The sequence below is a fragment of the Diplotaxodon limnothrissa genome, linkage group LG3 (assembly GCF_057381915.1).
Source record: "Diplotaxodon limnothrissa isolate DT_005_m linkage group LG3, D_limnothrissa_male_GT1.1, whole genome shotgun sequence".
NCBI lineage: Eukaryota > Metazoa > Chordata > Actinopteri > Cichliformes > Cichlidae > Diplotaxodon > Diplotaxodon limnothrissa.
This window is the reverse complement of record NC_140598.1, coordinates 31263653-31276260: the sequence shown is the minus strand read 5'-3', so window position 1 is coordinate 31276260 and position 12608 is coordinate 31263653. Positions and strand designations below refer to the sequence as shown.

General features: G+C 42.1%; 1 protein-coding gene across 1 annotated transcript; it reads left to right on the top strand.

Moving 5' to 3' along the window:
• The first annotated feature begins 1039 nt into the window (after window positions 1–1039).
• Window positions 1040–7076, top strand: LOC146635358 (alpha-tectorin-like). Its single transcript, XM_085350096.1, has 14 exons — window positions 1040–1084; window positions 3310–3394; window positions 3500–3629; window positions 3790–4033; window positions 4353–4509; window positions 4634–4721; window positions 4828–4890; window positions 5058–5257; window positions 5378–5509; window positions 5603–5790; window positions 5951–6102; window positions 6185–6445; window positions 6517–6679; window positions 6990–7076. Exons 1-14 carry the CDS (start codon window positions 1040–1042, stop codon window positions 7074–7076), a joined length of 1995 nt encoding a protein of 664 aa, XP_085206222.1.
• The last annotated feature ends 5532 nt before the right edge of the window (window positions 7077–12608 follow it).

Here is a 12608-nt window from a genome sequence, read left to right as displayed (position 1 = left end):
GAGAAGTCTGGGGAGAGGGTTTTTACTAGACAGATCGCCCACCAGCACCCTCTCAATCACTGGCGAGCGCGCCCTTTTGCCAGCGTCGGGCACGAGGAGACAGAGTGACCCTTACGGCCACAATAGACGCACTCACCGGCGGCCAGACGGCGCTGGCGCTCTGCAGGCATTAGCCGCGAGTGTCCAAGCTGCATGGGCTCCTCCTCATCACCGGCGTCAGAGTCGCGCGGCCCGCGGCCGGCTGGAGAGGCCCCGTGATAATCCAGTGATTCCTGTCCCGTCCGTGTGTGCGCGCTCCGGTGTGCACGTACTCTGTCATCCAGCCGAACGCACAGGGTCATAAGCGCGTCTAGGGAAGAAGGCAGTTCACGAAGCATCAGTTCTTTCTTTATGTCTTCGTTAACATTAGAAAGCAAAGTACTCTTTAAAGCCTCCTCCCCCCACTCTGTCTGTTCAGCTAAGGTGAAGAAGTCAATAGAGAAATCAGCCAAACTCCGCTTGCCTTGTTTGAGCGCGAGCAGGCGCTGGCCGGCTGTGAGCGTGGTGGATTTTCTATCGAAGACGCCTTTGAACTTATCCAAAAAGTCAGAATACGTTATGTCAGGGTTGGCGTGAAGCACAGCTTGAGCCCAAATCAGAGCCCGATCCTGGAGTAGTTGAACTATATATGCAATCTTAGCACCATCGTTAGCAAAAGCTTGCGGTTGCTGACGAAACTGAAGGGCACATTGAGTGAGGAAGCCAGCACATTTATCAATTTCTCCGGAGAAAGCTTTCGGTGTGGGTAGAAATCTGTTAGCTTGGGAAAGTGAAGAAGCAGGAGGTGTGGCACTTACTGCTGAGGCCGAGGCTTCCTGGAGAGGAGCGGCGGCAGGTGGAATTGCCGGCAGGGGTGTTCGTTGGGCCACAGCCTGCGTGAGAGCAGCGAGCTCGCCACGGAGATGAACAAACATCTGTTCGTGTCGCTCCAGCATTGCGGCCAGGGTGGCGAGAGTGGGAGTGGAGGCCGCCGAGTCTGCTGAGTCCATTTCCTGGCGGGATGATTCTGTCACGAGCTGAAAGCAGGGACTCAAGCGCAGAGCAGGTTGATGTCTCAGAACACGATTTATTTACACACCCGTGCAATAATATATACAGTGACGGGAAATTCAGGGTTCCAGGGGATTAGGGGAAGGCTCTCTCTCTCTCACGCTCGCTCACGTCCTCACACACGTTCGTACCGCGGGGAGGTCACAGGTCCGGGAAGATAAGCTGGAACAGGGAAAGGGAGACATCACTCACAAATCACGAAGGCATAAAGGTGTAAGACCACGGGAGCTGGAAAGGTAGACTAACGTCAGTAGCGCAATCATCCCGCGATGAGAGGATCTGTGACCCAGCCTCAAATAGAAGACGGATAATCAGCTGATCGCCAACAGCTGTGAGAGCCAAGGGCGGGAGCCAGCTGTGAGCTCCGCCCAGGCAGAGAGATAGGGGGAGAAAGAGAAAAAAAACACAAGTGTAGCCTTGTGAGGCCGGCTGGGCAGGCACGGGGACCATGACATTCTGATTCTGAAACTCGCTAAATATAGCGACAAAGTTGCTAAGTTGGCAACACTGGCAGCAACACAGATGACACGACTAACGTACTGCCACCTTCTGGCATAATGAGACAGCAAGAAAAAATCTGGAAACTAAACTTCATCTTCACCCTTGACTATCGTATGTCACACACACATCAATGAAAACAAAACACATTTTGCTATAAATTCAGTTAATTTTAGTTAGTTTTGTGAACACTCATTACAGTTTTAGTTAGTTTTCCTTTTTTGTTTTTATTTTTATTTCCGTTAACGAAAATGTTTTTTCACTTCTAGTTTTCGTTATTTCGTTAGTTTTTGTTAACGATAATAACCTTGGTCTGGACTGTCAATGGTGACTTTAATGCTGACTGTTCCGACAATCCATTTTATAACATTTCCTGGTCAGATTAGCCAATCTCTGTACACTGGAATAAACATAATCAACATGGTCAATATTTTTCCTGCGTGTTATTTCACCATCTTATCAATTCCAATGCTCCATCCTTATGTGGTTTGCGACATTATGTTTATCCACTCTGTCTCTAAATGTTTGAAGAATTTTTCAAGTTTGGGGTCAAATTTTGAGAATTTGACCATAAGTGAAAGTTATGGTGTTATCACCCCCTTCGGGGCTTACCTTTCCCAGTTTTGATGATATTCCTCCCTATTCTTTGCAAGTACCCCCTGTTGGTGACGAGAAACTGTTGGTGTGGTCAAGTGGGTGCTGTAAAAACAAAAGCTCAGGACAGATCAGTCACCAGTCATGTACTCACACACAAAATTAGCATATATCGAATTTCATATTGATCCTCTGAGTGTAACGGTACATTTTAATTTTAATTTCTCAAAGCTAAACACAATATTTTTCTTTATTTTGCTCTTGTTCTTGTGCAGCACCACCCCTCAGCACATGCCCCTGTCGGTTATATCTGTACTTTTCTGAATTATTGACTATTTCAATGAAAGGACCTAAAAGACGGGGACCAGTGTTTATTATTACATATCTCCATTTTGAGTGTGACAAGTCTATCATTCCCCTGTTATTCACAGACCTCAATAGAGGGTTTTTTGGCTTTTTTTTTTTCCTCTATAAAAGTTAATTGACTCTTTACAGTGGCCTGCTATGGTTAATAATAACACGTTCAGTCATGAGTGAAATCAAACCTTTTCTTCACTTTAGCATTTAACATTCCCAACAATATAATGTGATACATTAATCGAAACACAGCTACAAAAACACAATTTTCTTAATGCAAACATCAGTAACTCAAAATTAGCAACCAAAGGGTTAAGTCTGCATTTCACACTCATGTGAAGCTACAGCCTCCCCCTTTAGTCTCTGTCATCCTTCTGTTCCTGCAAAAACAAAACGAAGCAAGACAAAACATCCACCCTTCTTTTACAGGCTGGGTGAATTGTTTGTGGACATTTACTAATCCTAAAGTCAGTACCGTTTTTGTCTCAGTATCAAGTCAGTTAAAACTTTTAGTCGTCAGTCCATCACAGTCCAGTCACATGCATACATCCACACACATTCATACCAGATATTGTTGATAATCGAGTCATTGTTAATCTTCAAAACTGACTAGGTTACTTTTAAACATATAACACTGTCAAAGTGTTAATTTAACACTCAACAGTGTTGTATTTAACACTCAGAGGTGTGCACCCATATAGACACTCTCCAGTGTTAATTTAACACTGGAGATTTTGCTGTGTAACATGAGTTTTGTGTGGTTCTGCTTAGGACTTGGAAGTTTACATCAGTGGTATCAAAGTGACTACAGTGTACAAGAATACAATACAAGATATCAGTGGATGCAGACACTTAGGTTGGTGAATCTCAGGCTCATTACTTTGACGTTGGGATGTTGCTGTGCCTTTCTGCTTGCTCTTGTTGGTTTTTAAACTAAAGTAAACCGTCCATCACTTCTCAGGTATTGCATATGAACCTGACACTGTGGTGAGCGCTGATCCAGAAACCTGCTCCAAACTCACCTGCTCTGAAACTGCAGTCCTTGAAACCATTGGCTGTGGTCCACTGGAGCGTTGTCAAGGAAACAACACGTGAATATAACCCCATTTATATTTAAAAGAAAGATCTGATGCGTTAAGGGATTTTTTAAATGTAATTTAATTAATTATTTTTATTTTGTGTATTTGGTCTCTTCCTCATCAGCGGCTTATGAGGTTAGTGGTTGATTGTTTTCTTCTTTGCTTCCATCAGCTGTGTAGTGGACACCACCTGTAATGTGACTGGCCCAACTGTCATCAAAGTCCACGGCCAACTCAACTTCATCAAGGATCGGTGTGCTTACTCTCTGGTTTCTATTCCGTCAATCCCAAACCTGTACCTCGTGGCAAATTTCAGAGACGGCCGTCGTGAAGATGTGAGCTTTTTGGAACGCGTGATACTGCGTCTAGATGGGCCAGGTGTTCATATTCACCTGGAACAAGGCGGGAGAGTTTGGGTAAGCTGCCTCAGGCAAGCTAAGGGTACATCTTTAACCATATTGCCATGTACATTGTTGCAGCCATTCCCCGATTCTCAATGGTGCTCATGGCAATTAATTAATGGTCATAACAATTCGGTCGATTGTTGGTCAGTGGTGCAAGTTTAGGTTATGCAAAGAAACTGCTGTGTCTCCTCGCATCGTTCTTCTCAGGGCTGTTAGAAGCAGTTCTTTCAGAGCTGCTGAACTCAGTGGTTGTTGCTGTGAAATCAGCCTGTTTGTGTGTTTGACATGTTTCACTCAGTGTTTCCTCCACTTTGTCTCTGCTGTGATGCAGCTGGACGACTCCATGTTGACCCTTGAAAGTTTGCCTCAGCTGGTTCATGGTGTGCAGCTCTCTAAGGACCAAACTGGAGTCACTGCCAACCTGTTGCTCTCCAACCTCAACATTTCTGTCTTCTTTGACGGCTACACCGCACAGATCCTCTTAGAAGGTACAGAAGTTAAAGTTTAATTCATGTAATGTAAACTGTAAACTGTGCTGTTATTTATTCTTCTGTGTTCGTCCAGTTTGAATATTGATGCTGATCTGACTCATTCTGTCCTGATCCTGTGCAGGACCTGCTGGTTCATCTGTGGAGGGTCTGTGTGGAAACTCCAGCAGCTCTCTGAGTGACCTGAGGCTCTCTGAGTACAGCTCCACCAGGTAAGACCTCATCACAAGCTCAGAGTCCCTCTGACTGCTGCTGCTGATGTTGCAGATATTCTGTTTGTATGAATGAGCCTGAACTTTGTTGTTTGTCGCCCCCTAGCTGTGAGATGCAGTACAGTGAGACTGCTGACAGCACGATCAACTGCAACAGTGTGACTGAACGGTGAGCAGACTGATCCACACAGCAGGAAACATCTGTGTTGTACCTTGATCTCTGTTCTAAATTATATGGTACATCACATGTGACTGCAGCATAGATGGAAGATAAACACATCTGATTACAGATTATTATTTTATTGTCTTCAACTTCTTCTTCTGTCTGTGGTACAGCTGTAATCTCCTGAAGGAGGCGCCCTTCTCCTCCTGTAACACTGACATTGACCCAGAGCCCTACATAACCGCCTGCACCGACACTTTGTGTAAATATCCTGCAGTGGACGGACTCAACTGTCAGTTCCTGAAGGCCTACGCCAGAGCCTGCAGTCTACACAACCACGCTCAGGATGGCTGGACATCAAATACCGGCTGCTGTAAGAACTTAATAAGACCTTAATAAGACATTAATAAGCTCTCCTTTGTTAAAGACCTGAACTGTGGCTTTTTAGAGCTCCCATGTTTTCAGGATAATAGATCAGTGTGTTCCTCTGTAGCCTCTGAGGCCTTCTGTCAGGACAGGACCTGCAGCGATCACGAGTTCTGTGGTGAGAAGACGGTCGGTGGTGACACTCGCTGCTTCTGTCGGGACATTTTTGCCTCCAAGTACCAAGCAAACAACTCTTTGGGTACAACAGCTGTGACGTCACCATGACAACAGGGCTGAATAATGGAGGAAAACTTCTAACTGTGATTTTTCTGACTGATATTGTGACGTTCAGGTGATCCAATGGTCTGCAAGGAGAACTCTGCTTCACTCAGTCTGGTCGGTTGTCTCCTGGAGGACAAAGACATCAATTACTCTGCCTTACACCTCAACGACCCGACCTGCATGGGTCAGGTGGACAAGCTCACCCACATGGTGACCTTCAGCTTCAACAGCAGCAACAGCTGTGGGACGGTGGTCACGGTGGGTTTCATCTCCTGCTGTTTAAGCTTTGATCTCTGTGAATTCTAAAATTTTTGGTCATCTGAAGTTTATACCAGTCAGTCAACATCTTAAAGAGTATCAGATGTTAAAGATGAAACAATGAAGAACTTGCCCAGTATCTGATTATGTGACCCTGCAGACCAACAACAGCTACGTCATCTATAAGAACACCATCAGGAGCCAGAATTACTCTTTTGACGTCATCACTCGCAACGACCAAGTCCAGATCGACTTCTCCTGTGTTCACAGTCAGCCAAGCATCCACACTGCAACCTTCAGAATCAGAGACTGGTTTGTAGTGGCTGCTAGGTATTGTTTGAATATTTGTTAAAATGTGGGCATTGTTAACAGTGCAAATGTGTGCATTCTGCAGCTCCGTTGCACAGAAGATCTCATGTGGAGCTTGGAATTACACTCTGATTATCAAGGCCTACACCGACGCTGGGCGGACACAAGTTGTGCAGCTGAACAGTGATTTGAGACTGAACCAGAGGATCTGGGTAGAGCTGGAGACTAATGGGCTGGATGGAAGCATGGTCACTGTGGTGAGCGACTCCTGCTGGGCAACCAACCAGGCATCACCTACCAGCAGTCCAAGACATGATCTGATCATTAACGGTGAGAGATACTCAGAGTCACTCATAAGTTCACTTTGATCACCTTTATCAGCTCCTCAATAATGTGTATTTTCGTGGTTATGAAAAGCTGTGCGAACCCCGCTGACCTGACAGTGGCAGTGGAGGAAAACGGACTGGGAACCTCCACCTTGTTTTCGTTCAACATCTTCCGGTTCACTGGGGGTTCTGGTGAAGTCTACCTGCACTGCAAACTCCACCTGTGTCCCAAAGAGGAGACCAGCTGCATACCGGTAGGCCTCGCTGTCAAACACTCATAGCAAGCTTTACCTATTCATCCCACCTGTTACAGGAGGGCTTGATTTGTTATGCACAAACCTAACCATCTATTCATTGTTCCAAAGCACACCATTAACATATATGGTCATATATAATCATTTTGGTGCTTTAAGTAAAGCAGGTGCATGTGTTACGTTCTAACTAAACACCTGGTTTATTACTAGATTATATTGTTCTGTACATTTTTATCCTCACTTAACTACACTCACAGCACAACACTGAAAACATGAAGTGAATTCAGTTGTATTTTGTTTGAACATCCAGAATTGTAATGCAGCAGCTCGCAGAGGCAGATCAGTTGGATCCAAATACAAAGGTGAAGCCTCAATCGGCATGTCCTGGACTCATTAGGTAACTTCAGGTGACAAATCTAATGAGTGGTGTAAGAAGTAAGATTGGCTGCAAACAGAATCACGAGAGGGCAAGAGTGGTTTCCATGCTGACTACGACTGAATGACCAGTTGCCGACCAAATGCTGAACATTGTTTTTGAGGACAGTGTTCAGCAGACACACAGAGCAACACTACTTCCATCTTCTTTATTCAATATTATTTATATAGTGCCAATTCACACCAAAAGTTGCTTTGAGGCACTATATATTGTAGAGGCCCTACAATTATCTTTATTGTTGTACTTTCTGCCAAAAAAAAATAAAGAATGTGGCAACAACCAGCCTGAGTTTGATCCTTGTTTTCTGGCTCAAACACCATTCAGGTAGAAATCCAGTAATTATCCAGCTGACGATTTCTCCTTTTACGCCACCTAATGGATTCAAAAGCATACAGTGTATCACGGTCCTGGGTGATTTGACCAAGTGTTTTTAAGATTTTGGACTTTCGTTTTATTTATGTAAATATTCTATTTGACTCTTGGTTTACTTGTTTATGTGGTTTCCTGCATTTTCCTTGTGCCTTGATTTTAGCTACCCTTTCATTGGCTCACCCTTCAATTTAGTTTACCTGTGTCTCGTTATCCCCGGCTTTCTCCACTCCCCCTTCTCCGTGTACATATAGTGCTGTATTGGACTTTGAAGTCTGCTCATCTCATCTCTGTGTTTCTGCAAGCTTTACGTTTCAGTTGTTTATAGCTTCCCCCCTTGAGCACACAGTTTTTGATGAAAACAGAGGTGTGACCATAGCAAACAGGAAACTAATGTTGTAGGAGATGAGGCAAGCACTGAACTATTTTAAATCTTGTTAGGCAGAATTTAGAAGTTGACCACACATGTACACAATACTATGCACCCCAGATTATTTCAGAGCATTAAAAACAAATCAAAAACTAAGTTTTATGCAAAAGACTACAAGAATTTCAGAATTTTTTGGGATGAGTTTTTGGGTTCACTTTCTCACAAGAAGAACGCCGGTGAGATTTGATCCAGGAGTTTAAATCTGTACCATGACCGCTTTCGTGCATTTTTCAGGATGTCAGTGGGGCAGTTTGAGGTTTGGTTAGCAGAGTTGGGAAGACATCTGTGGAGGCAGAGAAGTAATTTTAGGGAACTGACTGACAGGGAACAGGAGCAGCTTCTAGCTGTGTATCTGAGGTAAAATAAAGGCCTTAATACTTGCAGATGATTTTGAGCTTCTAGAAATAAATTGAACACATCATTTTTGAAGTGAGAAATGTATTTGGTGACTCAAAGTCCTCCTAGAAGCAAGTCCTTCCACTCAGTTTCTTAAAAGCCTCCTGACACTTTAAACATTAGAAAAATTTATTTCAGTTGGCTGTTTAATGTTTTTGCCAAGTACTCTTTAAAATACCAGAATAGAGAGGATGGAGGATTTAAGTTTATTAGATTGATCAGTATTGCTGAACTATGAAATATTTTGAGTGCAGTGTGTTTTTTGCATACAGGCATAACAGAATAGCTTTAGTGTTTTGTTTTTTAAACTTGAGAATGAACTTATACAAAATGCAGCAAGATATTCAAAAAACATTTTTAATGATTAAAAAATACACTATATCGGATTCATATCGGTATCGGACATATAAAGTGGTATCGTGCCATCTCTAGTATATACAGAATGTGGCAACTGAAGTATACACAGAGGGAAATTCAGGGAAGTGCAGACAGCCATGTAGAACGAGACCCAGCTGAACTAAATTATCAACAATGGCACAAAGAAAGCACAAGCACACCAACTCAAAATAAACCAAAAATGTCATAATTATATGTCAAGTTTATTTCTAAAGTACATTTAAAAACTACAGCTGATGATTAAAGTTATGTACATCTAAAAGAAAATTCAAGTAACATAAAACAGAGGACACAATCAAAGTTTAGGTTCAACAGTTTTTCCAAACAGTTAGAGTTGAAGCATTCGCAGAGACAACCCTGTGTTTCATCCCTGACAACCAAATACAGCACCGAGCTCCTGTCAGAGCTTCACACTGCAGCGATAAAGCTGTGCTGCACGGTGGGGACCTAAACATAATCATCAAATTAATGACAATGATAACACGATCACATGCTTAACTTGTTACAGACAAATATACACAATACACCTTTTACCTGACATCCTGTCAGAAAACACTGGAATTCACCCTACACCTAAAAATTTCCATGTATGGTGGATCCTAGATGCACTCCAGCTGTCGATGGTGTACTGCCCACAACTCAACAATGGCCTCTGGGAACAGACATAAATAAAAAGTTGTGTAATGTTCAATCTCACATCCTGTCCAACCTTTTGGAATGAGGTCTGTCACACTAGGTGTTTTGGCAAGATGCACTCCAGAAAACATGCCTGTCACCTTTTCATTGACATTTACATTAATTTTAATGTAAATCAAATTAATTTGATTTGCATTAATTAACATTAATTATGTGTAACCACATAATTTCCTCAGGGATTAATAAAGTATTCTGAATGTGTCATTTAGTTCACTAATTAGTAGCATTTACCTTCACGACAGTGGTGATGTCTTTCAATTTGTAGCACAGCAAGTTTTTTGTGTTTATGATTCTGTGAGAATCGCTCCACATGGTTTACCCAAAGTATGTTGATTTCCTCAAAATCAAATGTGAAATGCGCCCTTATATCTGCTCCTCCCAAGCCTTGACATTCTAGATGTCTCATCTCAAAATACCTAAAAATTGTCTTTGTGTCCTTGCATGATGATACTGTAACTAGTTTTGTGTTTTTGCAAATATTTTGTTGACTCTTCATAAATAAAGGAGGTTTTCACATAGTTCACTCAAGTAAAATTGTTAAAAGTTAAATTGTCTACATTCCCCACTGGTTCCTGGTCCCTAAAAAGGTACCGTCTGAGCAGAAGCAGATGTAGATTAAAGTTGTTGTAATATGATGGCATTAACTGGACTCTAACAGTGTGAATACACAGTCATCCCAAAGATGAGGTGCAGTGAGGGTGACACGAAAACTTTCAGTGCATGCAAAATGACATCATTGCACTGAAAGATCCTCATTTTACACTCGGCTCCACTAAAATCCCATCTCGATGCAGTCTGGCCAGTTTAAAATACGTGTTCTTGCACAAAAGCACAACCAGAATACCATAGTAAAATGTCATGTGATTGAAAAAGTGAGACTGTGATGAAGATGATGTACATATGACAAAAATTAAATTTTTGCAAGAAATGCATTTTGAAAGTACACATAGTGTACTTTCTGTGGTGCAGTTTGTTCGCCCGAGTACATAAGCATACGCTGACAGATGTTCACCATCAGAGAAGCATGTACAAACTTAACGGTTCTTGATTCAGAGCCCAAATGTCAGAGTAAAGGAAGGCTTTCAGAATGTAAAGTGCGTATTGTTGTTAGCTGTAATAAAATCCCAGTGGGAACAAAATGTACACTAAAGTCCTTATTATCCAAACTGTTCCACATCCTGTATCTGTGTCTACACCGAGTCAAAGCAACATGACGTATAATGGGGTTTTTCAGATGAGTGTGTCAAGGACTGATAACAACTACGTAACACTGACACGATAACCTGTAAACATGCTGTGTACTCAAATGCATCTTTTGATATTTCAGAGGGCTGATAAAGGGACTGTGGGAGCTTTTCTATCTGTTACACCCAATAATTCTGACATGAAGCTGATGCTAATGACACTTACTAGAGAATTTTGTCAAACATCAGAAAACCTGCTCACAAAGGATTGGATCAATGGGTCAGTGAGTCCAAAGACTAAGCACAACGATCCTTCTAACATCTTTAAATGTAATGACCAATATTTTACATCCTGATATGTTCCCTCCATTCATCCGCTAAAATTTAAAATTTGGGTTAAAACTTTTCAAACTTCAACATGGCATGTGTAAACATACTAGTTTTCTTAAGTAAGCCTAAATTATTTCTGTTTCAGAATCTTATTGTCAAGAACAACAAAATTGTAATCAAACCCATCCTGAAAAAAATACTTTTTTATTAAGCCACAGCTGTGCAAATGATCTAGTTTAACTTTAAATCCACAAAACTTGTGAAATAAGTTAAAACTGAGGATTATCTTTCAACTTACACAGACACATTGTGCCAAAACCAAAAGAAATCAGTTTAGACTTGAGAAAAAGACTTGCTGAGGCTCAGAAAGCTGGAGCTAAAAATACAACATTAACAAAAATTTTCCAGGTGTCAAGAAGTGGAGTGAGAAGGATCATCGATACATTCAAAGACAGCCAGACAGTACAGAACAAGCCTGGCAGAGACTGGAAGGAATAGATCTCAAAGACTGGACAGAAAACTAGTGAGAGACGTGTCTAAAGACCCCAGAAAAACCAACTCCTAGCGAACCTCGTCCCCACAGTGAAACACGGTGAGGATGCTTCATAGTGGAAGGAAACATGAAGAAAGAAAATGTGACAACCCTGAAGGAAAACATCAAGCAGTCAGCAGCAAAACTGTGCTTGGGTCTTCACTTTGTCTTCCAACATAACCGCAAAACAAAACAGACGTGGCTCCTTCAGGAGGCGATGAAAAACCAGCTCACAATGAGCATTACTGACTGGCCTGCACAAAGTCCTGACCTGAAGCCTGCTGAACATCTGTGGAGGGAACTGAAGACCGAGCTCCATAAAAGATGATCATCAAATCTGGAGGTGCTTGAGAATTTTGCAAAAGAAGAATAGGCTGGGGTTACTCGGTTCAGGCTGTTATCCAACAGAGACCACACACAGCTGACTGTTAGCATCAGTGATGCTAATAATTCTGACCCTGCTAGTTTTGTGTTTTTGCAAAGTAAGAAGTAATGTGAGCATTCAAAATAAAACTAGGATGTTTGAACACGCTGTTTTAAACATTCCTGCTCTGTTTAATGAAATGTTCATTGAGCGACTAATGACCCACAGTGAAGTGATCATATTAGCCAGTGAAAGAGTGACATTATTCCATTTTTACCTATAACAGTTGTGGCCGATCTGTGTTTAATTCTGGGTAACTCACTCTTACTGCTTAATCAGTCTCTCTGTAGCTACTCAGAGTTGTGTTGCTGGCATATGTGACGTGCTTCTGACAAAAATTGATTAGTGTATTAATCTTTTGTTTATCTGTCAGCACAAGGAGTGAACTAAAGGAATTTTTGTTTGATACGATATCTCTGGCCTCAAACGTTCCAGCCTTGGGACTCTCCTCCATCTCTGCCATCTCTGTATCTTGGTGGCCTTGACGACTTTCTTGCCCGTGTGCACTTGTGTTTGCAGCCACGTGGTGATTAGAAAGCGGAGATTACGAACGGGACCGGGACAAGATGTTGGTCACTAGAAAAATCTCAGCAATCAAAATTCATAAGGAATTATTTCTAATTTTATTCCATTTAAGAAGACATAAATGTTATATGCTGAAAGGTTTCAAAAAACACCTGAAGCTCTCGGGGGCTTATTTCAGGTGTCTCTCTGTAAGAGGCTGATTCATCAGTGG